This window comes from Perna viridis, chromosome 8 (assembly GCF_037379345.1).
Source record: "Perna viridis isolate PV_CMFRI_1.1 ecotype Kerala chromosome 8, ASM3737934v1, whole genome shotgun sequence".
Taxonomy (NCBI): Eukaryota; Metazoa; Mollusca; class Bivalvia; order Mytilida; family Mytilidae; genus Perna; species Perna viridis.
This window is the reverse complement of record NC_142452.1, coordinates 41,804,576-41,828,944: the sequence shown is the minus strand read 5'-3', so window position 1 is coordinate 41,828,944 and position 24,369 is coordinate 41,804,576. Positions and strand designations below refer to the sequence as shown.

The 24,369-nt window shown below is 31.8% G+C and overlaps 2 protein-coding genes across 14 annotated transcripts in view; one reads left to right on the top strand and one right to left on the bottom strand.

The window, feature by feature from the left end:
• Positions 1–18,224, bottom strand: part of LOC148610561 (EF-hand calcium-binding domain-containing protein 4B-like) — a 42,530-nt gene extending 24,306 nt beyond the window's left edge. For 3 of the 10 annotated variants that reach the window (XR_015924697.1, XM_088595697.1, XM_088595691.1), the window contains exons 1-6: positions 17,278–17,383; positions 15,124–15,187; positions 8,331–8,624; positions 7,641–7,685; positions 3,745–3,898; positions 2,766–2,912 (exon numbers count right to left, since the gene is read on the bottom strand). Coding sequence is in view for 8 of the 10 variants with exons in the window: in XM_088595697.1 (XP_088451823.1) it covers positions 2,766–2,912; positions 3,745–3,898; positions 7,641–7,685; positions 8,331–8,592 (608 nt within the window). In the remaining 2 variants the exon portion in view is untranslated. Of the gene's footprint in view, positions 1–1,774; positions 1,894–2,765; positions 2,913–3,744; positions 3,899–4,938; positions 6,617–6,654; positions 6,679–7,640; positions 7,686–8,330; positions 8,625–13,588; positions 13,768–15,123; positions 15,188–17,277; positions 17,384–18,096 lie in introns of those variants that run through there. The other 7 variants (XM_088595687.1, XM_088595688.1, XM_088595690.1 and 4 more) reach the window with 7 other exon arrangements.
• LOC148610560 (uncharacterized) lies at positions 17,337–24,291 on the top strand. 4 transcript variants are annotated; one of them, XM_088595703.1, is made up of 6 exons: positions 17,337–17,397; positions 20,683–20,725; positions 21,524–21,638; positions 22,583–22,651; positions 23,276–23,521; positions 24,059–24,291. In XM_088595703.1, the coding sequence occupies exons 1-6, from the start codon at positions 17,378–17,380 to the stop codon at positions 24,133–24,135; spliced, it is 570 nt and encodes a 189-aa protein (XP_088451829.1). In that variant the 5' UTR covers positions 17,337–17,377; the 3' UTR covers positions 24,136–24,291. The 4 variants fall into 4 exon arrangements, with proteins under 4 accessions (XP_088451829.1, XP_088451830.1, XP_088451828.1 ...); XM_088595704.1 differs by lacking the exon at positions 17,337–17,397 and adding an exon at positions 18,186–18,326; XM_088595702.1 differs by lacking the exon at positions 17,337–17,397 and adding an exon at positions 20,087–20,207.
• The last annotated feature ends 78 nt before the right edge of the window (positions 24,292–24,369 follow it).

The window sequence follows — 24,369 nt, the reverse complement described above, 5'->3', positions numbered from 1 at the left end:
TACAGGCCAATACACATAAACTTATAAAGATTTTTCAAAACAGAAGATTATATGATTAAATAGTAAATCTGACCAGGATTTTATTTTAATAGGTTTTGATGATAATCACTTCACATTTGAGTTTAAGGACTTAAATTGATAAATTTATAGCTTTCTTGGTCACAGAAATTCAGCTTTCCTATTCAAATAAAATCTTCAACATCATCTGATTTTTGACCAAATAAAAAGGAGAGGGCAACAAAGAAGATTAAATTAAAGTTAGATGAAAAACAGAACTGGTTTGATCATGTAAAAACCCACAGACAGACAGACAGACATGGTGATCCTTCAAAGTTTTATGAATAAAAAGGGGGATATTGTTTTAATTTTAAAAACATGGCAATACAAATATGTAATGAGGCACCTTCAAAAGACACCTAGCATGAGTCATGATATTGTTTTAGGTAGCCTCATAGGTCTTTGGTTCAAGTATTAGCAAAATGTTCTAGACAAGTCAGAATATCTTGAAGGAAAAAAAGTAATATTTATTTCCCTGCATTAGGTTGACTAAACGTGTACCCTATTCAGATGAAAGGAAGCAGAACTTTGAAAGGACTGATTGGTGTACTAACAAAGTTTGTAATGATGATTTTTCCCTCTCAGATTGTTAATGGATTAAACTTCAAAAAAAATTTAAGTTAATTTTTTATCCTTATAGTTTTTGAGTCCTAGTTTTAATTAGAAATTACTGAAAACCTTAAAAAGGTTAGTATTGTCGGCTAAAATACTACCGTTTTCCCTGAAAGATAAAGATGTACAGGTAATGATTAAGGTGGCATTGCAAACCGTTCTTTAAATAATGATATGATTAATAGAACCTCATCCTTTTGAATTTGTTAGTCAAGAGGGATAAGTTTACATGTACTTTTTGAAATTTGTCTTCTTTTAAAAACTGACATGTATAAGTCCATGCAATCCTCATAATTATGACAAAAATGAAAGTAACCAGTCATTTCTAGTTCCAGTTTTTTTCAGCAGAATTACCGGTGGCAATTAATTAACATCATAGTTAATGTCTTCATAATTACACAAAAATGTTTCAAAATATTAATAACAGAACTATGAAAAATGACTTCATGATGCAGTTACATAACAAGTTTCAATAAGATGTGACCTTATTCTTATCAGAAAAAAAAATATTTGAAGCTTTGACATAAAACCAACATCTGAGCAGCACAGGCATGCAAGACAGAAGGGATGTAATAAACAGAAAATTTAGAGTGAGAGAATGCCAAACACTTTATCCTAAAGCTCAAATATGTGAACATAAAAAAAACAAACAGCAACAAAAGTATTAAAAAAAAATAACACCCAAACTTAAATTTGGGAACTGTGGAGTCACTTTCTACCTGTCAAAAAAATTCATTCTGTAAATGTAAATGTCAAGAATTATCAATGCAAAGATGTAGCAACGTGCAATGATTTATATAGTTTCAAACATCACACTTTATAAGTTTTTTGTCCTGAGCATTTCAATAAAAACTTTAAAGATCAATTTTTAAACTGAACTGGTTTTAATTTGGAGCAACAGCTAAGCAAAGAAAAAATTTACGACCCTTAAAAAGTTTACTTAATCAATATTTTCTCCAGTAAAATAACATCACCACACATGTATGTATATAGTTAACCATCACACAGCAACCAGAAGTACGTACACGCAATTATTGATTTTTTTTTTTTATTTGGAAAGTGAACGAGAAAATGCTAAAAATGTATTTGTTATGTCATTACTTACAATTTGGCAGCAAGTCCGTGACCAAACAATTTCCTGAACTTTTAAAAAAAATTGGGAAAATTTCTCTCACATAGACACCCTATCAATTTCAAAACCACCTTAGGCAAACAAAATATAAAACTATAAATTTTATCCCTCCCACACGATTTACCACTAAAACTGAATTTTACAGGGTTATTAACTTTAAAAAGTGCATACACTATTTGACATTTAAATTTGTTTGGGAGAGAGATTTATCAAACGAAGGAATATATTCATCTATTACTGCTTTAATGTTATCTTCAAAGGGAGATAATTCGTGATTTTTCTGAAAAGAATTAAAAGGTTTACATTGACTAGACTTGGAGCATTTTTACATGTAAAATGTGCTTCTCATATAGAAGCAATATAGCATTAAATTTAGGGCAAGATATACAGAAAAAAGCAACACAAACCTAAAGCAACAGGGTGCTGATCCAAAAATTGAAAAAAGGAGGTCCAAGACTATGTTTTTCTTATTTCTTATTTCTGCCAGGATGTAAAACCAAATATTTAAGTGTAACCACCTCTTTCTCTTTTTTCCAGATGGATACTTAACAAAAATCTAAATATAAATTGTGCACCTAGATATTCTACTAAAAAACTGTATGTGTTTTCAATATAATTTATAAAAAATGTGGAAGATGTAGAAAAGGAAACAGTTTGTGACAGACAGACAGATGGGCAAGACAAAATTAAAGTTACCAAGAAAGGGATGGGGTTTACTATGACATCCAGTATTCAGACCATTCCAAGCCTTAATACAGTGAATCCTGTCTAAACTGAATTCTTTTCATATGTCCCTTCATATCAGTTTAAATGCATCCTGCACCTGAATTAACCAAACACCAATATAAAGCAAACACCTGTCTACACCAAACTAATTCTACGGTCTAAAAGGGTTCAGTTTTGACAGGTTTCACAGTATCTGATATGGTGCAATAAAACTAAAGCATTCAAACCATAAGCTTACCTTTTTAAAGCATTTTCCAGAGTATCAAAATCGACTTTAGTTTTTCTTAGGTCTGTTGAGATCTTGTAGAGGAAGTCTTCAAAGTTTCCAACCATTTCAGGTTCATCTTTCCTCATCCTTATCCACAGGTGTTTTATCGTGTTCTCGCTAAAAAAAAAAGAGGTTTATCTTTATGTTTATGTTTACAAATATTTCCTTGGTGATATAAAACATATATTGGTGATATTTTTCTCCTCAAAGGAGAAATGAAAGGGCAGGGGAGTTTATCACTGAATCTTAACAGGAATGTAAAACTTAAATGTTTGTAACAATATCTTGTTTCAATTATGCAACTTAAATTATCTGTCCATTTAAGAATCATGCATTTCAATATGTTGTTTCAGGTTGTAACATGTACCTTCCACTTAAGAGTTATGTATGTTTATAAAATGTTTTAATGTGGCATTTTTTTCAAGTTAGCCCAGAGACAGGAACCATACACCTTTTTTTAATTCTGCCTCATGGGAGAAAACAGATTTATTGTTATAAGTATGTACAATAAAGACGTGCAATAAGTTCTAGTGTGCTTTTTTTAAAACAGAAAATTTCATCATTTTTTAAAAGAAAATTTTACAACAAACAACCAGGGGTCCAAATTTAATTTCAAGTTTAAAATTAATGATCCAATGAGTAAAATCTAAAGTCCTAAATAAGTACCAATGAATATTGTTGAAGGTCTTTAACCTGAATAAATAAAATTTCAAAGGTCTTAGGCCAGAATTTGTTAAAGGTCTCTAACCTGAATAAATAAAATTTCAAAGGCCTTAGGTCAGAATTTGAGGGTCCCAGGCCTAAGACCACAGCTAATACAAGCCCCTGATAAGCGACTTTCAATCTGAAAGTTCAGTTACAAAAATTTTATAAACATATCTCCATTAAAAATAGGAGGTATGGACCTGGTTATATTCTATTTCTCAATATATTTTAGTTTCCAACTTACTCTTCAAACAGACTACGAGCTCCGATGTTCTCCATCATGTCGGAGAACTGTTTCTCCTCCTCAAGCCTATCCTCTTCTCCTTCATAGATGTTCTCCAATGTATCATCTCCATCCATCTGGCTCTCTCCCATGAAGTTTATACCCAAATACGCCCCTGAAAATGGATTTATGACAGTTTTAGTATTACTTTGAACTACTGCTCAGTACCTCAAAATAAATCAACCAAACCTTAATCAAAATGTGATCTAACATCTTCATTTTGCCAGATAAATTTCAATCATATTTTTGATAAAAACAATAAGAATTTGCTAGACAATATCCCTTTATTTCTAAAATCTTTAACCAAAAACTATCATCATATTTCTAGTTCAATTTCACGAAAAGTAACCACTGACACTTTTCTTAAGTAGTACTCCAGCTAAGAATCATTCAAAATGTGTAAAAAGGCTGCATATTTTTATTCCTGATATTTTGTTTGAATAGCTATACTAAACAGAAATTTACATTCAGTTCTTCATATAACCCGTGCTCTTAGAAGATAAAAAATTATATAGAATACACTGTAGATTTCAAAAGTAAGGGAGTTAACTCTGTAAATGACACTCAAATACAATAGAATCTACTGGATTTTCAATATTGATTATCTCCTAAGAGCAGGCAGATTTGAATGAATAATTACACATTTCATAATGTAGACCCATAAAACAACTTAATTACAAAAATAAAAATATGAAGCCTTTTTTTGGGGTGTATAACATTTTTTCAGATTTTGCACGATTCATACAAAGACTGTTACTTAATCTTAGATTAGTAGGCTGACTCTTAGTTATGGGAAATATAGAGATTCCAAAATAAGAAATCAATTGGAATTGGAAAGAGCACTGTTCGATCTCAATAATGAATTAATCAAGACGAAGTTAGTAGAAACTAATTGAAAAGAAGACAAGCTTTATTCTGACCATCATTTTCAAGCATTAGAAACCTATTCAAATAGATTTTAAAAAAATCTACATCAAAAATGCCATATTAGGTTACTGATATTAAACAGAGTAATATCTTGCGTAACTTTAAAACTACTTCGAAACCATCAATCACAGAAATAGCCCATCATGTAAAAGGTCGCTGAAAATTAATTTTTGTATATACATGAAAATAAACATGAAAACAAAACTAAAAAAATATACAATGACAGACCTCATTTATTCAACAAGTCCACATCGTAATTTACAGAGTTGCCCATACGGAAAAGTTACAAATGTACATATATACCCATAGGGGTATATAAATATTATACAGAATGTAACAAGTACCTGGAGTTTTAAATGTGATTTCAAATGTATAGTAAAATCTGATTAAACAGACCTTTAAAAACTGGATACCTGTCTAAATCAGACACAGTTTTGAAGTTCCTTTATAAAAGGTTAAATGCAATTTTCTCTGCACATACCAAACCCCTGACAAAACCAAACAAATCCCCCAGATTCAAAACAGTTATATTTTAAGCAGATTTCACTGTACAAAAGTAAGTCTTGGTTTACTTGATGTAACATTTTGTACCTGGTATTCTGTTGTTTTCTTATTTACTTATGGTTAAAATATATCAAAAATCACCTTTACACATACATCAATTTTAGAACATATGCAAAAATAGTTCTTCACAGAGAAAATAAAACATATCTAAGAAAAAAAAAACGAAGATATTGTTTAAATTTCAAGGCTCTTCTGCCTAATTGAAGCTTTTTGTATAAATAAGGGATAGATAACAGAAGCCATTCCCAGTAAATGTAGCATTATACTGGAATAGGAATGAAAAAGGGATTTTACAAAAAAGAATACAATATAGCCAATTGTCTTGTTTACCATCAAAAGGACTGTAAACATTGTTGAAGCCATGTACCTACTCAGATAATTAAACACCCTCTCCAAAAACATTGTGTGTGAGGAAATATAGAAATCCCCGGACTGTCTGTCTTTCTATTTATCTGTCTATATTTTATGTTAAAGCCAAAATTCCTAAATGCTGCATATGTTATGATTTTGAATGCGAATAAAATTCAGTGTCTTCAATATTCAAGATATATTTATTTTACTGCAATTAAATGTATAGAAATTTAGGCAGCACTGAAATCATAACCATGAAAATCAATTGAAATGTATGTTAGTGTCTAAACATCACAGAATTATAGCAGGTTTGTTAAAAACATGAAGTGACAATGCTAGGCATACCCCCACTCAAACAGGAAGTTTATATTGGACAGCAAACACAGGGTTAAAAATTAAAAAACTATGCTGGTAGCCTAGACCATATTTTTGTTTGATATTCTTTATATTTGTTCAAATAAATTTTACCCAAAAGTTTGGTAGAGCCCGAAATCTAGTAGCATGAGCTACCGGGCAATTGCTAATTTTTATCACTGAAACATACTAGTTTACAACATATGCCCAATCTATATACGGCCACATGCCACATTTGATATCAATTTGACCAGAGGGAGCCAAGATTTGTGTATAAAAAATTTTCTCTTTCATTCCATATAGTGAAAAATGGGAAAGTCCCACAATACAGGAAGATATCAAAAAGCAACTAATATTGCTTACAATATGCCCGGTCTAAAAAAAGCCCACATCACTAAGAAAACCATTGGGGGTTGAGATAATTGCCGCAAATTTCAGACAGATGGAAAAGTGCTCAAGTTGTCTGTCGAGTGGGGGTATAATTACAGTTAAAATTGCCATATTCCCGAATATTCTCCATAACATCAAAGTTCATGTGAAAAGTATAACACGATTAGTCTGTTGATGCGACAAATTTTAAGGGCAAGCACACACAAAATTTGCATATGCAGAGAAAATATTTTCAGAGTGAGCAGACATTAAATTTGGTCATGCAAATAGTAAACAAAACCTTACCTGAAAGCACTGTGAAAGAAGTACCTATATGACCACATATACATGTACATGTAGTCGAAAGGATTATTACAGAAATATATATAGATGTCCTTTTACATGAAACACTCTTAAAAAGTACTCATCATAAAACACTTAAAAGTATTAAGTTCAGCAGAATTAAAGTGCTTGAAATTCTTCTCATCTTGTAGATTACATATACAACCCCCTATTTTTTCCCTCTTTCAAGATAAAAATTTTCCACAACCATCAAGTGACTGTCAAATTAAGAAGGTGAAAGTAATTCAGGCCTGAGTTCAAAAACTGTCTTTGAAGCCTGATGAATAATTAAAATTATATAATTTAAATCTTAATAATAATGGGCGAATTCTTGATCTTTCATAGAAAAAATTCTATAATTATCAATGACAAGCCAATTTCCTTTTGTTTTAAGAAATAAAAAACGTCTCTGTCTATGATGAAAATATTAACAAAATGCCAGGCTGTTTTAAAGTCAGGAATTACCAGAGAATAACAAGAACAGCTGAAAATGATATATATATTGTAGTTGCTAATATATTTCTTGTAGCAGTCACTGTTGCAAACATATCAAGCAAAGTAAATTTAAACTCTTGCAAAAAACATGTTCCCATATTTTTTGCCGTCAAAAATTATTGAACACTAAAATAAAATAAAATGAAGCCTGAAAAGCAAGAAACTGAATTGAAACTTGGAGAAAATTTGCCCATGTAGTACAATCCATGACACTCAAGATGCATACAATAATTTACTAAACATCTAGGCTTTAAAGCACATGATATGCCCACTCCTTCCCATCCCACATCCCCCATTTTGGTGTTCAAACTTTTAGAAAGACAGGAGCATAAAATACATAATGTTAAAGGCTGACAGCCAAGTGCAATTTCAAGAGACTTATGATTATATAACTGAGAAAGCATTGGCAGCTAATTCATACTTTCAAGTTTGTATTTTTAACAATTTTTACTCACTTTCAAAATCAGGCTGTCTTTGAATTTTTGACCTCATTATCTGTGCTAAAAAATCTAACTACTGGAAATGTAAGTCCATACCATTTATGTGAGCATTTTGTTTTAAAGCAAGTTTCAGACTAATTTGGCTTTTTTTAAATTTTATGAATGACTCAGCAGTCTAAAATGTCAACCTTGACACCTACTATTAATTCAATTATGGATCAATTAGTTTTTTGTCTACCTTCAATTAGAACATAATTAAAGCATAACTGAGATGAAAGACTCAACAGGTGTGATAATTAGGAAGGTAATTGCTTTTTGAAGTTCAAAACTGTTCCCTTAAATGTATAATGAAAGAGGACCAGGACAAACCAGGGTTCAACTTATTGTGAGTCAGAGGTCAATCACTCTCAATTTTTCACTGACCTATGACATTTGATATTTCATTAACCTAGTTCATGGACCTTCAACCCTTATGGATGACTTTTAGTATTAAAGTAAACTATTGATCTACAAACTCTGCTCAAGCTGCTATGACATAAGGCTAAAAAAATCTATACTAAATAATGGCAGATATTACATTGATAGATTCTGATATCAATAAAAAGGTTAAAATCCAGCAAAAGCATCTAAAAGCTATGTAATTTCATCTTAAAAAACAATAAACTATTAACAAGACAGGCCACACTAAGCTGTTTAGGAACTTACCAAAACCCTCAGTAAATTCCTCAAGCGTCAAATATCCATTCCCATCATCATCAAGAGAATCAAACACAGCCTCTAATTGGTCGGGTTGTAATGGCAACTCATTCTGAAGGCGTTGCATATCCCGCTTGGTGATAAAGCCTTTCTGTTCAATGTCACAGACACTGAACAATTCATGAGCCTTTTGCTTTGCCATTTCTTGAACTTCTTCCTCCGACACTGTGTGTCCTGCCCCCGTTAAGTGATCATTGTAAGCTGACGACATCCTGTTCTTATATTACCTTCAGGAAGGGAAACCTGTAATGAGGTCAAAGGGTCAAGAACTTCTAGTGGTCTCAGCAAGAATGAGTATTTATATTTTCTTTTATTTGTTTTTTTTATTTAATAAAAATTATTTTTAAGGAATCAAGCTGTAAAAATTGTATTTCTTTTAAACCACACTCTTAAAGTATATGGCACCTACAGAGTAAAAAATATTATATGGATGAATTTTGTACCTCATATTCAAGCCACTGTTTTGGTTTTCATAGTATATGTATTTCGGTGGACAGCTTTCCTCATAAAATCCTAAGGAAAATCTTAAAGATCCACTGGCCACAGAAGGCAACAAACAATGAGGTGGGAAGAAAAGCTGACATGGAAATGGTGTTACCATCAAGCAAAGAAGATGGAAATGGCTGGGACATGTACTATGGATGGATAACACCAGGCACGCAAAGATAGCCATCTCATGGACACCAGATGGTAAAAGAAAGAGAGGCAGACCAAAGGAAACCTGGAGAAGAACCATCGAAAAAGAAAGACAAGACCTATGATTTCTGTCTTGGGCTGAAGTAACCAGGGTGGAAAACGAAAGAGACATATGGAGAGGACTTGTTAACGGCCCGATTCTCCTCAAGAAGAGACAGAAATAAGTCAAGTATTTCAGTGAATTTCATATAATTTTGCAATAACATAACAAGCTAATGATCAGTTACTGCAAACTGTACAAAGGAAAAATTACAACATGTGTTTTACACATGTTTAAGACCGCCATGAAAAACTTATGTTTGAGACTAACAAATTAATTCATGAAAAACAGATAAATAAAAATCATATGGTAACTTTATGTCTTCCAAAGGGCTATTTGTATGAGAAGGGTATTTTTTTACGTAATTTAGAAAAACTGTTGGTCCCATGTGATTCTATAGGCACAAAAACGTATATTTCCACAATGGTCCCAAACATGTGTTTCCATAAATCTGTGTTGCATTTTCCTGTGTATTAAATTATTTTTCATGAATACTGCAATGCAAAAATTCATGCAAAAATTACAATAACTAAAGTTAATGAATACATGCCTTAAAATTGCATGGCTAATAATTTTGAACTTACATGTAGTTATTTTAAGGAGGTAAACCTAGGGTAAGGGACATAACTCTTGAGATCAGTGTTATGTTTTTATAATATTCTACTTCACCAAAACCTATCAAGCTTTCATTTGAAACAGAATGAACTCGATCCAAGTTACTTTGATGCCTATATGAGATCGATATAAATTGCTGAATACAAACGTTCCAATGATTTGCAAGAGTTATGTCCCAAAGCCTATTTCTACAATTTCGAGTCAGTCCTAAAACAAATTTCTTAACAAGGGCCATTTTTTTCTATTATACACTATTGTAAAAAATATTTCTACCCAAGAGAAGGTGCTTGTTCCAAGGTACTTGTTGGTCGATGTTGGGATTTCCATACATAAATTTCAAAATAAAGCCAAAAAATAAAATCAATGACTCCAATTTTATTGATTGTACATTTTTCTTGTTTTCATTCAGCTATTAATAACATGCTCAGGAATATCAAAGGATGTAGCCACATGTTTAAACATATCACTACTCAAAGCTTAAATGATGAACATGTATTTGTCAAAATATACAGAAACAGATTCTTCCTCAGTGAGTACCAGTAGTTAATTATCTCGTTTATCAAATCTGAATAGTTAAACAGCAAAGTTTAATAACCAAGCCTCTGAGTTCAAAACTTTAACTGCATTGACTAAAGAAATACAATAATCAACTGCTTGTTGTGTAAAATTCTGTATGTAATTTATCTATTGTAGTATTGCAATCTGTCCTACATTTTTCTGACATCATTGCTCATTTCTTTTATTGATTTTTAAATTATGATAACAGCAGATTGCTTGTATTTGTCAATTATACTCTAGAAAAGAGACAAGGCTCTTGCAATTATGTCACATGATTGTTTGACTTTATACCAATTCACAGGACACCATGACAAGTTATTTAAGAAATTTACAACACTCCTCTCTTTATATAAAATTTCCAAAAAAATTTCATTTCTTTTTTATAAAAGAAGGAATGATTTTGCATAGCAGCAGCATTTTAGGATTTTTTAAAATTTTGAGTTGATTTCACAAAAAAAAAACTCCAAATGAAAATTAACTTGCCCATAATTAAAGACTGCTTTTCATGCCTTAAAAATCATTTCAGAATCTTTGAAAGAGGAAGTGGGACACAGTAAACAACACAGAAATTCCACTTGTACCGGGTGGCAGAAAAGTGGTTCCCTAAAACACTAAACTGGAAAGTATTTTTTTCAGTTAAAATACACAAAATATCAATTGACTATAAGAAAATTTCTAACATAATAATATCAAAATATGTTTAGATTGACATAATATTTGCAGTTATACAGCTATATATTTCAAAATCACACTTAATAAATAATCATGTTCTATATCATTGGACCCCCCAAAAAAACATAAAAGAGCTGAGTACCTTGTTCCCAAAAATGCATTCTTCTCTGGAAAATACAGCAATTGGTGGCAAGAAGGACCAATTAGAAATTAGCAAGGACAATGCAAACCTTACATTTTTTTGGTCAAAATCCGACTTTAAGATCTTGACATTTACTTGAACAATGACTTTGAAACTCAAAAGTACTAGTCATGATATAAATCTGGTCGAAATCCATTGAAGGATGTTGAATTTAGAGGGTTCACAAAAATATCATGGACAGACTTTGGTAGCAAGAGGATTAAGAAGGTATATTCTACTTTCATTTTGATCATGGATCAATCTCTTAGTTTTGTTTTGATCAACCATTTTCACTTTAGTCAGGGTGGTAGTAGATTGAGTAGTAGTCTTTGTAAGAATCATGCAAATTCTGTAATATGAGATACACCCCAAAGAAGGCTACACATTTTTATTTTTGGTATTAAGTTGCTTTGTAGGTCTATATGATGAAATGCATAATTATTTATTCCAATCTGTCTGCTCACAGGAGATAATCCACATTGTAAATTTAACAGTTCCTATTATATTTTAGTATCATTTACAATGTTATCTCCCTTAAGTTTGAATTCTACAGTACATTTCATATAATTTTTATCTCCAAAGAACAAGGGTTATAAGAAAAGCTAAATGCTAATTTCTGTTGTTTACTATAACATTTCAAACAAAATATCAAAAATGAAAATATGTAGGCTTTCCTACCATGAATCACATTTTGCATGATTCTTATCTGGAGCACTTCTTACCTATTATCTTTTATGAATCCAAGACAAATTGATTAAAAATCTGAAGTCATTAATGGTGCACTATACAGTTACATTAAGGCGCACTGTTTCGCACACCAAGTTACTCCGATCAAATTTTGTAAAACTTAAAATTAAAAGTTGAATTTTGGTGGATACATTGTTTATATGTAGTTAAGAATTTATACATAGACAGATGTAATATATGTAATGGTAAACAGGTGTAATTTAAAGGAAGAATGGTATACAGAACGTTTCAGTCCCCTACCGTGTTAGGTTCTCTCCTCAGCATTAGATGGCTGATTTTCGAAATACCTTATTTTGCACTAACTTTTGGAACTAAAATTGTGAGAGAATGAATTGAAAAGGGTCTTATTATTTTTACCCTTTTTTCACCTACTCCATGCATGCGTTCATCCTGTGGTAGTGTCCAAGTGCCTGATATTTTATAAAACATAGTAATTGGCCGCTAGTTTTGGAAAGGCACCCCTGATTTGTACTAAAACTCAGTAATATTTTTTTCAGTATGTTACCATGGCTACTGGACTTTATAACAATAATCACTAAATTACTAATAAATTACTTGAAACTCCACATAGAAAAGGATTTCAAAAATATGCACCTTTTTATGACAAAACACTAGAAATTTCTGTGCGGACTGCCTCAAAACAGCTTGATTTCAACAAAATGAGACCAAATTTTTAGAAATGACCTAACTGTATTGTACTACCTAAAACAATTTGAATGATGAAATAACAAATGAAAAATTAAACACTACAAAAAGGTACTTGATGAAACAAGTATGAATGACATCATAAAAAAATCACTTGACTGAATCATAATCTGTGTGAACAGTTGAGTCACAGCTGCTAAAGTGCATTCAGTTATGTCTACTATATTAGGATGTATAATGCAACTTTTTCCATGTGAAGAATATATTTTTTTAATCCAAAAAAATCTCCACGGACCAGTTTACAGATATGTTAACTCAAAATTTCACCATTTGACTGTAACTTCAAAATAATCCTGAACTATGTGATTCCCTACACTTTATACTAAGATTTCTATTCAGATACATAATCAGTAAAGCAGAGTTAGAAATAGTAGCCTGCTCGCCAGCCCAAGACTGGCTATTTTGTTGGCAGGGCTGGCTGATTTTAGCAAAAATCTATATAGCCATATAGTAAATGTATTGAAAAATTGTTTTCAGGACTGGCTGGAATTTGAGTGAGTTTCCTACCCTGAGTAAAGCACAATTTGTAGTGAAATTTCCAATGAATTGAGTGTTTCATTTCTGATGTTTCATTGGAGTGTACATTAGCACTGACAGTAGCACATTTCAATGAAGCACACTTCTGTCCAAAATGTGAAACTGGTCAATGCTTTTACCAAAGTTGCTTAACAACTTATGTCCTATCAATATAAAGCCACATACAGTATTTGAAATGAATTTAATCATTCAGAGCCATGACAATAGTAAAGAAATTCAGATGGACAGACAAGTTGATTCTAATATACCACCAAGAAGTCGAATTGGAGTATAATACATAAACATTAAGATCTATAATATAAGGCAAACAGGAAAAAGACAGACCTAAAAGAACAACATATGACTCATCATATACATAGACTCATGGGCAAGGTAAGCCAATTGCCCTCTCTTTTGCCCTAACTCTTCCTTGGAAACATGAATTAAAAGTTTATGTTCTCAAAACTATTTTCATACCTTCCTGAAACCAATTCACAAAATTAATTCCTTCTTCTCTTCAGCATGAATAAGTAATCCATTTCAAAGTTGACACAACTTTCTCACATAAAATATTTCAACACTTCCAATACCTTTTTGATAAATTTTTGCTCCTCCAAGTTTAACTAACCAATATACTGAGCAAAAACAGATAAAAAATGAATAGTTATAGACTATAAAATACATACAGATATGAATATTATTGATTTTTTGTTTCGACAAACTTTTATCAAAGATAAAATCAAATAATAGGATATATATTCCCAAACAAGGTATATTGATGTTTGCAACAGCTGTGGGCTCAGAACTAGCAAACCAGTTTTTTTAGACGTTTCATTATTGTACGACCCATAGCTACACAACAGGTGTACTTTAACAATCAGTTTATTATATGTTCAAATGAACAATTTATTGTTCAAATGTAAACTTAATGTTTAAACAAATGCATTTACCCTTTATGAAGGTGGACATAAATAAGCATTAAGTATTTATATGACTGGGATAGTCGAAGAATGCATGGAAAGCCTCTCTTTTACCCAACAAGAGATACCTCAGTGAAAAAGCTTTATTCAGGCTGATTATGACTATACAAAATCTTTGCGGTGGACATTACATGGATTTAGACTCATTAATTTCTAAGAAAATCAAAGCTCTAAAAAATGATTTTTTACGAACCTTGTCCTATTAGGCAAGTTAAAGAAAAGTCTACTTGCCAAAACTGAAATCTAGATTGTGCTTTAGTAAATGAATGTTAGAAAATCACCTTTAATATCATAACATGCATTGCAGTCATTTGAATAAGATTATGCATTGCACATTTAGAAAATGCAGCCTTTGACATTTTGTAATCCATGTCCCGAGTTCCAAGAATCTATTCAGATGTTTTATGTAAAAGTTTTAACTTTTACAAAGTAGACTTTCATTTTCATATCTCAAATGGTCCTGGATATTTCATTCTTTGCACTGAATTTAAACCTTTGCAGGGGTTTATCACATTCTACAGAATTATCTCCCTTTACAATTCACATCACTATTGATAAGTTATTTATAATCAAAAACTGAAAACTTATGAAGAAAATTTTTAGACCATTGGAAAAGATCCTTTTAAAGACCCTACAGAATGCTGGAACCAACCTTGTGTATCTGCATTTATATTTAACCCAGAAGTTTGAACGTTTTTTGTCCAGCCCTTTTTTTTTTCAATAAAACTTCATTTTGGACCTCACAATCGTGGCAAAGCTATGAGTGTACACCCTTTTCAAATATCAAGCATCTCTTACGTCTACATGTACAGCTAGTAAAAATATGGAACTGCATAACATACCCCTGTACTTTGTATGAGCATATAGAAAAATCAAGCAACAGCTAAAACTACAAGAATCTGTGGTCCAGGTGAGCTAATAAAATATTCAACAAAGCAAAGCAATAGGAATATTAACTGTAAACATAAAAACCAATTCTAAACAAGTTAAAATCTATAAACTTTGATTATTACATACATGTACACAACTTACCGTAATATTTTCAGGGTTGAACAGCTTATCATACTTCCTTTAGTGGGCTATCTTTTCCTGTTATCTACAAAATTTGTATTGTTCATATTTAGAAGTTTACATGTACATGTAGTTATCTAGTGCAAACTGAATAAAAAAACACTTTTAACATATAAAAAAAATTACATATGTAAATTGGTTTGTGTATGTGAAAGAAATGCGGAGTAATTACTAAAGAAGGGTTTTTACCAAAACATGCCTGAGAACCCCAATCTATAAATATTACCCTGACTGCAATTTACGAAATTACCAATCATATACATGTACAATGCAAATTTCATATGCTGTACACGTATTTCAAGGAGTAAACTCTCATTAGCAGCATAAGCGTCAAATACATAGGAAAATCTAAATCCAAAATTCATTGTATACATTGAGTACTCAAACTAAAACGATTGAAATAGGAAGCCAAAAACTATCACCAAGACTGAGACTAGTAACTTGTAGTCAAGCCCAACTCTAATTTAGAGGATTTAAAATGTTGTGAATATATTGCAAAAATAATAAACTGAAGAAACACCAACTGACAAAGATGTAGAGGACCTGTAAGTGTAAAAGAAAAATGAAGGAGGCCTGTGACGTTTATTTTAACAAGTTGAAAAAGACAATTATATACCGTTAACTTTTCTGGAGGAATTTAAACACAATAGAAATAATGTATGCAAAATTTGTTAAAAGGCTAGAATGAGTCTACTTTCAGTTATTTTCCAAACCCAATATACTCAAATTTTTATCTGAATGACCCATCTAACCTGCAAAGACATCTACTTATTTATGAATTAAAAAATATAGAAATGGTGCAATCACTCTTAGTTTAATAGAGAAGAAAGTCAAAATGGAGAATGTGTAAACAAGATAATTACTTACTCAATCTAACAATGAATAATAGCTGAAGCACCCTATGGGCTTTCAACAAAGGTGATCATAAAAAATACAAGTAGCAGTATATGAAAACAAAGGGACATTAAGAAGGTAGACCTAGGATAAGGGACATAACTCTTGAAATCAGTGATATGATTGTATCATATTCAATTTCAGCAAAGCCTATCAAGCTTTCATTTGAAACAGAATAAAATCAAACCAGGTTACTTTGATGCTTACGTGAGATTGATGTAAAATGCTGAATACACACATTCCAATGATTTGTAAGAGTTGTGTCCCTTACCCTAAATCTACCTCCTTAAGAGGTTGCTGATAAGAGTTAACTGCTTTTGATCACTACACTGCATATTGTACCATTTTATGATGATAAACGGTTGAGAGAAGAACAGACAAGCTGAATATATAATTGCCCTTTTAAGGTCACTGCATAATATTACAGTAGTAAACTCTTTAAGAGTTAAGAATAAGTCTTCCCACATCCACTGCAATACATGTACTTGTTAATTTACACAATGTATTTAAGTCCTTGTGAAACTGTGTGTTCAAAAAAAAAGAAAAAAACATAGGCAAATTTGAAAATATAATGCTACCCCTAAAAATGCATATAAAATTGTATAAGAAATTATATGCATCTACATGTACATGTAAAAGCTTATGCATCATTTTGAGGATAACACTTCAATAGCCTTTGGGTAAGTTTCAAATTCAATCAAGCTTATATTTAATCCCATTTAAAAGCAATAATTTCTTGAATAAATATAAAATTAAATGTAAGTGTAGTATATAGACAAAGTCTTTAGGAATGAAAAATCCAGCTTCATATACAAATGTACTTGTAATATGAAAAATAGGGGGAGATCAAGACAAGAAATTTAAAAAAAGGGGGGTTCTGATCCAGATATCTATATTAAAAAGGGGCCATTGGCCAAGTGCCCAGGTTTCCCCATATTCTGAACAAAATAAACAAAATTTAAAAAAAGGAGGGTATTTTCCCTAGGAGCTCTCCCCTCCTGATCAGCCACTGAAAAGCCAAAAGGCTACAAAAATAAAAACTAAAACAATATGTAATATTGAATTTTAAATGACGGCACAAATATACATTTCAAAAATTGTGCAAACATTTTAAAAAAAACTTCAAACCACTTGAAACTTATATTCAAAACATGTAACAACGAAAATATTTCTATCGCAATCTGGTCTTATCTGAGTTATAAACATTCAATTCAAACTTACATGTACCTGTAAAATTCCTCAAGCTCTAATCCGTTGCTCTGAAGTAATTCGATGAATTTGCAGATCAATATTTGTACCTTTTTCCCATGTTACTCACAAGATGTACCTGTGTAAAATTAGGTAAAATTACCTATATATTAACAAACTTTTTGTCAAGTCAATTTAAATTAGAATTTATTTTTATGGTCAGTATTTACCTAAGTAAAATCACTCATCTGTAAAGCCATGATAGTTACCTTCAATGAGATTAAAATCTCGTTGACATAATACAGGTGAAATTGAATACCCAAAATCCCATTGATAATTTGTGAATAAAGGATTTTTTTTGTCCATGGGTTATTGGCTTACAATAGTAATAAGTATTTTCTTTATAGTTTTTTAAATTATCAATTTAAGAATCTTGGCTGCACATACGCACATTTGTGTCTACACTCTAACTGAATTACCACCCTGCACAGGGGTTCAAATTCATTTTCAAGAGTGGAAGGACCTGAACTTTTTTGGAGCCTTAAAGGTCCTCTATAAGGCATAATAGCGAGCGACGCAAAGCAGTGTGAGCTCTACCATTATTACCTGTACTTTCTAAATTTCCCCTTCAGTTTCCCCAATATACTAACGAAAAATAAGTCATGTCCCGGAAGTAACAAAAAGTGACTGTCCTTACGGAGAAAATTCATCATTTCCTTCAGTCAAGCACATAAAAAATAAATTTTATCTTCTCTGATACTTTTCAAGTCTTTTTCTAATTTGTTTTACTTATTTAAAGAAGTGAATATTATGTTTACAAAAACTTCAGGTAACACGTGGATGTGTACGTACATGTATCTCCGCTGTTCCACTGTTGCTGTTGTCAAGAACCTAACCTAAGGAAAGGCAATCATTTTCTTGTTTGGAATTTACAGCTGTCGTCTGCATTTTGTTTACGTCACATGATATGTGTAAAATATTCCTACCATCCATGGAGAACTGTAATATTTCCGGTATCTGTACAGATTGATCTGACAGGCCAGCTGACTCCAGCTAAGGATCATGAAAAATGTGATTCATGGGTAAAGAACCTACATATTTTTATTTTTGATATTTTGTTTGAAATGTCATAGTAAACAGAAAATAACGTGGCTTTTCATATAACCCGTGCCCTAGGAGATAAAAATTATATAGAATGCACTGTAGACTTCAAAATTAAGGGAGATAACTCTGTAAATGACGCTCAAATACAATAGAATCTACTGGATTTTCAATGTTGATTATCTCCTAAGAGCAGGCAGATTTGAATGAATAATTACACATTTCATAGTATAGACCCATAAAACAACTTAATTACAAAAAAATAAAAATATGTAGCCTTACAAAGACAGCCACTTAAGATGATATTGCTAGAGATGCTTAAGGGATAAAAAATGTACAGTATTGAGAAGTGCTATAAAGTTATTGACCATTTTGAGAGCAGAAAGGGGGTATGCTCATGGGGTTGGAAATTTGGGGGAAAATTGTTCAAGTTATTCATTTATTGAGAAAAAAAACATTAATTAACAAAACAAATTTTCAAATAGAAATATTGATTTGCCTTGCTGCTTAAATATACATATAGATAAAAATATTGCACTTGGCTTGTGAAGAAAAGTTTTCATCCGGGACCCCCTCTTTATAATGTCCATCATTAATTTTACAAATCTCGCACAGAGGGTACATGTATAGTAAAGGGCCTTTCTTACAAATGTCTGGATCCGCCCCTGAATAATACACTATACTAGCGGTAATTAATAAATATGACATGAATTAAAATCATTGCCTTCCATTTCAGCAAATTTAAAAGTTTACTTAGTAAGCATGTGATACCTGCCAGGTGAAATAAAAAGCCAGGTAGCTGTTTTTATTCATATTTACCTGTTAAAATTTCCCGCCGTTTCGGGAATGATTTGTTACCAATATACAAGTTTTATCGACAAAGCACCAAAAACTACTAAAACAGAAATACTTTAACAAGTCATAAAAGTAAGAAACATTATATCCCATTTAAGTCATGTGTTATTTCTCGAAATTAAAGATATTTTTAAAACTGTTCAAGAATCAAAATTTAAACTCAAAATAAACTGCGAGAACCAGGGACAAACCGACTGAGTTCAGAGGGAAAAAGTTGATACTGAAATATAGAAACATGACATCAGTTTATCATTGTTGTTAATGATGTAAAATTCCCATATTAATGCAGTCAATATATAATTGAACCTTCTTACAGTATCAATTTCAGGGGAGGGGCGTCCGAGTTGCCCTTCCTTTTGTTTGAAAATTTGTTAATTTCATTCGCTATTTGGGCAAAAATGAGCAAACCAGATATCCTGGAACTCCTTTTTCTAGAACCAATATTGAATCTTCCTTTTAAAACTATCTGGAACAGACAGTGTTCTCCGGTATGGTACCTGGTTTGACATTAGCAACTTGTTTAAAAAGCAGTGTACATGTATCTCCCACTTGAAACGTTAATGGTGCCACAAAATTAAGGAAGCTATTGTATTTAGCCACACTTAAAACACAAACGAATAGCTGTGTAGTTTTCGCCCCTGAATTAAATAAGTTTTTACCGTCATTTGGAAAATTTTAAATGGAAAAAAGTGCATGCAACGATCAACTTAAGTTAAATATTAATATGTATTACTTTCAAAATTTAAAGACGTCATTATTGGAAACGAAATTTTTATAAAACGGAAGTCCACCACAGTGTAATTCGAACGTCACTGAATCTGAAATTTTATGACGTTTCGTCGGCAACCTAACAACAGAACAGTCTTTCTCGCTGCACTGTCGCATGCGGATGCTCTTTTATAACAGAGACAGAATTTAAAGATGTTTGAAGTGATGGATATTCTATCATGGTTGGCCAACCTTTTTAACAGTTTTGTGGAACATCCTTTTATCAGATATGGCTTTTAGTATGTAAAAAATCTAGAAAATACATCTGTAGTTGATTCCTTGCATTGATTTGTCAAGGTCTTGGCATATTATAGTTCTACTTTCCAATTTTGTGCACAATATATTTAAAGAAATTTAGTTACTTTTCATCACCATTCTAGTGTTGCCACGGTTCAAGATTGTGGCTAAAAACATTTTTTATTCGTACAATCACATTTTTAGAATACTATTACTGTACTAAAATCATGGTCTCAATTCACAATTTTTGTATACCGTACAATTTGAAACATTTTAATTGAGAATGTCTTTAGGCAAATCTCAATTAGCTAAGCAGCCAACAGGTGCAATCGTATGTTCTAACAGCCATGTATGTGAACTGCTGTCTTAAAAATCAGTCATATCGTTTGAAGAAAAAAAAAAGTGTCTTATCGACTATAGAGTATACATAACCCTGTTCCAGATGGTCTAGCCCTTATTCCAAATTGTTTATTCCAGCTTCTCACCTGACTCAGCAGATCTTGAATTTCTTCCATATGAGGTAAATACAATTGTTACTTTTGTTCCAAATAACTACAAATATTCTTATACAGTGTACAGCTTATGGAGGTAGACCTAAAGTAAGGGACACAACTCTTACAAATCATTGTAATGTTTATATTCAGCATTTTATATCAATCTCATGTAAGCGTCAAAGTAACTTGGATTGATTTCATTATGTTTCAAATGAAAGCTTGAAAGACTTTGGTGAAATTGAATATGATACAAACATATCACTGATTTCAAGTTATGTCACTTATCCTAGGTCTACCTCCTTAAGTTACGGTTTCAATACTTTGGTGCCTATAGCTAATAAGTTGCCTTCTATTTGTGTTGAGGTTTCAAGTACAGTGTAACTCTAAACGGAATCCCTTTTGCTCTTTAGAAATGTTTGGTGCAGACAGGTTTTCGGTCAACTATAGGGTTCATGATACACTAAAATTGATATGAAAGTAAGTTTAAAGTATCAGGTTTAAACAGGATTTCAGATTATTCAGGGTTTGGTTTAGACAAGTTTTACTGTATAATTGGTCGTTCGTTTGTTTGTTTTTATTTTTGTTCATTTAAGTTTTTGTTTTGTATCGTTAGTTCAATTGGTTTCAGAATTTGTATTTTGTTATTTTTGTTATCAGTGTGAAGTTATTATTTTTCTCTAATCATTGTAACAGTTTGGTTCAGAAGATATTCACGACTGGTCAAATCATGCTAAGAGTTTTAGGGCATATAGAAATTTCTTGAAAAAAACATTTCAAACACGAATAAATCTTATATCAAAAAAATTCTTTTCTTCGTCCACCAGGATCCATCTTTAATAGAAACAGTGCCGTGGAGTGATACCTTAGTCTTCGTTCTGATAATCAGCCTATGTTATGCATCATGGAATCAGTGGAGAACACTACAAGACGAAAAGGAAGGTATAATGATTTTTTCTTGCTTGTGTGTCTATTGATATGAAATGATTTGCTATTCATTACTTTTAATTAAAGCATACAGTGGACTATTTAAGCCGTGTGACCAAAAAAATATTAAACTTTCGTGGCTTCGATGTTTAAACAGATAACATAGAATAAAAATCATTGAATTTCAGAAGTAACACCCTTTCTGTTTGGATAAACAATTTTGTCCATCACCTCGTAGACCACATTTTGTAATGTGATTGTAGCAGCGTCAACGTTTTTTAATGGTTTAATACTGAAATAAATGATAAGAAATTATTGTCATAATTATTTTTTTCTGTCGATATGTGCACACGGGCATTGAGGTTATTTTTGCATACACCGAAAAAAGTATGACACTCATTCCTTTATTAGTGTCACCAATAACTTTCGCTGATCATTCGGTTATTCAGGCAGTAATAAAAAAGACATTTCACAAAGAAAGGCCTAGAATCAGAGTGCCTATGTATTTGTGAAGCGATTAGCAAGCTACAGGATGCTGATAGAAAAAGCATTGGACATATCGATCATAATCAAAACAGACAGGGCAAAACGCATATAACCCAAATCCAAAACAGTAACACTTTCAGAGATCATAAAAAAATCCTCAACAAGTGTAATCGCGCCCATATTTTTAAGTAAACTCTGAAAGGCCCCGATAATAAAAGTAATAAAATTCACGATGACAATTCTTCAAAATGAAACTAGAAAGGGATATAATGTCGCGAAGACACATAAATGACCATTATCTCCTGGCTGTGGGCAGGCGCTTTAAAACTACTGTGGAAGTTTACAATTGCTAAATGCTGTCTTTTAAATATCGTTAACTATATTTTTATTCTTAAAAATAATCCTTTTGAATAGATTTATCGCGGTTTTAGCTCAATTGTACTCTCTTACAAATTGACTTTTGTAAATTTCAGACCTTGAAGAGGTTTACCAGAGGTGTCATACCATGGAAATATCGTCAAAAGTACACACATTTCACACAGGTACTACCTATACTATGCTTAGTGTACAGAAGTAATATGAGGAAGGTGTAACCTTTACGAGGATGAAGTTGAATATATTGATATCTTGAAAAAAAATCATGCCTTATACAGTTTTACATTAACTAAGATTTATTTTTCTTCATTATTTTACAAAACTTGGTGAGCTATAAACAGATAAACATTTTGTACTTGTTAAAAATACGAAACCAGTAAAGATCCTTACTCCGTATTAGAGGTTAACTTCCTATCAGACTAAAATCAAACTGCTAGTCCTTCTTATGAGGTTAGAGATTCAATTCGTATTGATAACCGGTATGGGGACCTCGTCCTGGTCTATTAGTTGAATAACTGGTTACTCATTCAAGCGGTTCACAGTGACTGTTTGATAGAGGGGGGTTCCAGGCTATTATCAACTTTTACCTCTTATTGTTCACGAAATTAACGAAATTGTCTTCACTGAATGACCCTACTTTTAGTTTTTCGTGCCTTTTTGTATTTAAAGAGTTATATATATAGACTATCACAGTATATAGACTTGAAATAAAACAAAATACGAAAGAGGCTTTGAATCACCTTTCCCCCAATCGTGCCGAATAACAATACAAGATAAATTTACCTTTTTAGGAATTGAAAAAACCTTCACAGAACTAGAAAAACGGAACCGAGCCATAAATACCAGATTTAAGAGAGCAAACGCCTTGGTAAAAGATGATAGCTTTTACAGCGATTTTAGATATGATCTCGATGAAGCCCAGAAATGCTGGACATCGAACTTCACATCCTTTTCTCTGATAGATTTAAATTGTGATAAGGAAATTACTGGAAAATGGACACCAGATATGGAATTCGTTGACATGGAAACACAATTCGGTAATCCAATAATTTTGTTGTATAATGTACCCTAACTAAACCCAACATGGAAACGGCTACACCAGCCAGGGAGTGTATGTAATTACCGTTATTTGTAGTATAATTTCTATGGATACACGCATTTAAAAGACAATTTTAACAAATCCCACATACACACACACATCGGAAAAAATAAATAAAACATTCAATTAGTGGGTCGCAGATTCCTAAAATCGATAATGAAAAAAATTCTACTGGCTTAGATTTGAATCCTTCCCATTCCATCAAAGGCACAGTCTATAATAAGTTCTTTTGTGCACCAGAGTTTCTGTCTTGTCAAATTTACATAAGTGCCATATTTTTTATTCCCTCTCCTACATGAGCTTATTATCTGGCGTACTAAACAGGCAGTGGTTATCGGGCCTGCGCAGGAGATTGCGTATTGCTATGATCATTTTCCCATCGTGGATATTTTAATCAATTTTAATTTATGCCTTTTTAATCCTATACCATATATATAATAAAAAAGAGATTATCATTTATTTTTTTCATTTTCAGATTCTGCCATTTCTGAATTATACGGAACAGTTTCAAAGATGTTGGCTATTGCAGAGGGTAAAGACAATAGAGATTGACACTGAGATAATTATTATTTTTCGAATTTTATTTTTATCTACTTTCGTCCATGTTCCCTGAATTTTGTTATCTGTTGCTGGTTTTTATTTAGATATACTTATCTTTGATTTTCATTGCATTTATTTGAAAGTAAAATAAAGTGTTGGAAAACAAAATGTTGATGTCTGCTTCACTACTATGATCTCGGTATTTCCCTACAAATCAGATTGACACAGATGATCCTCGACCGAAAA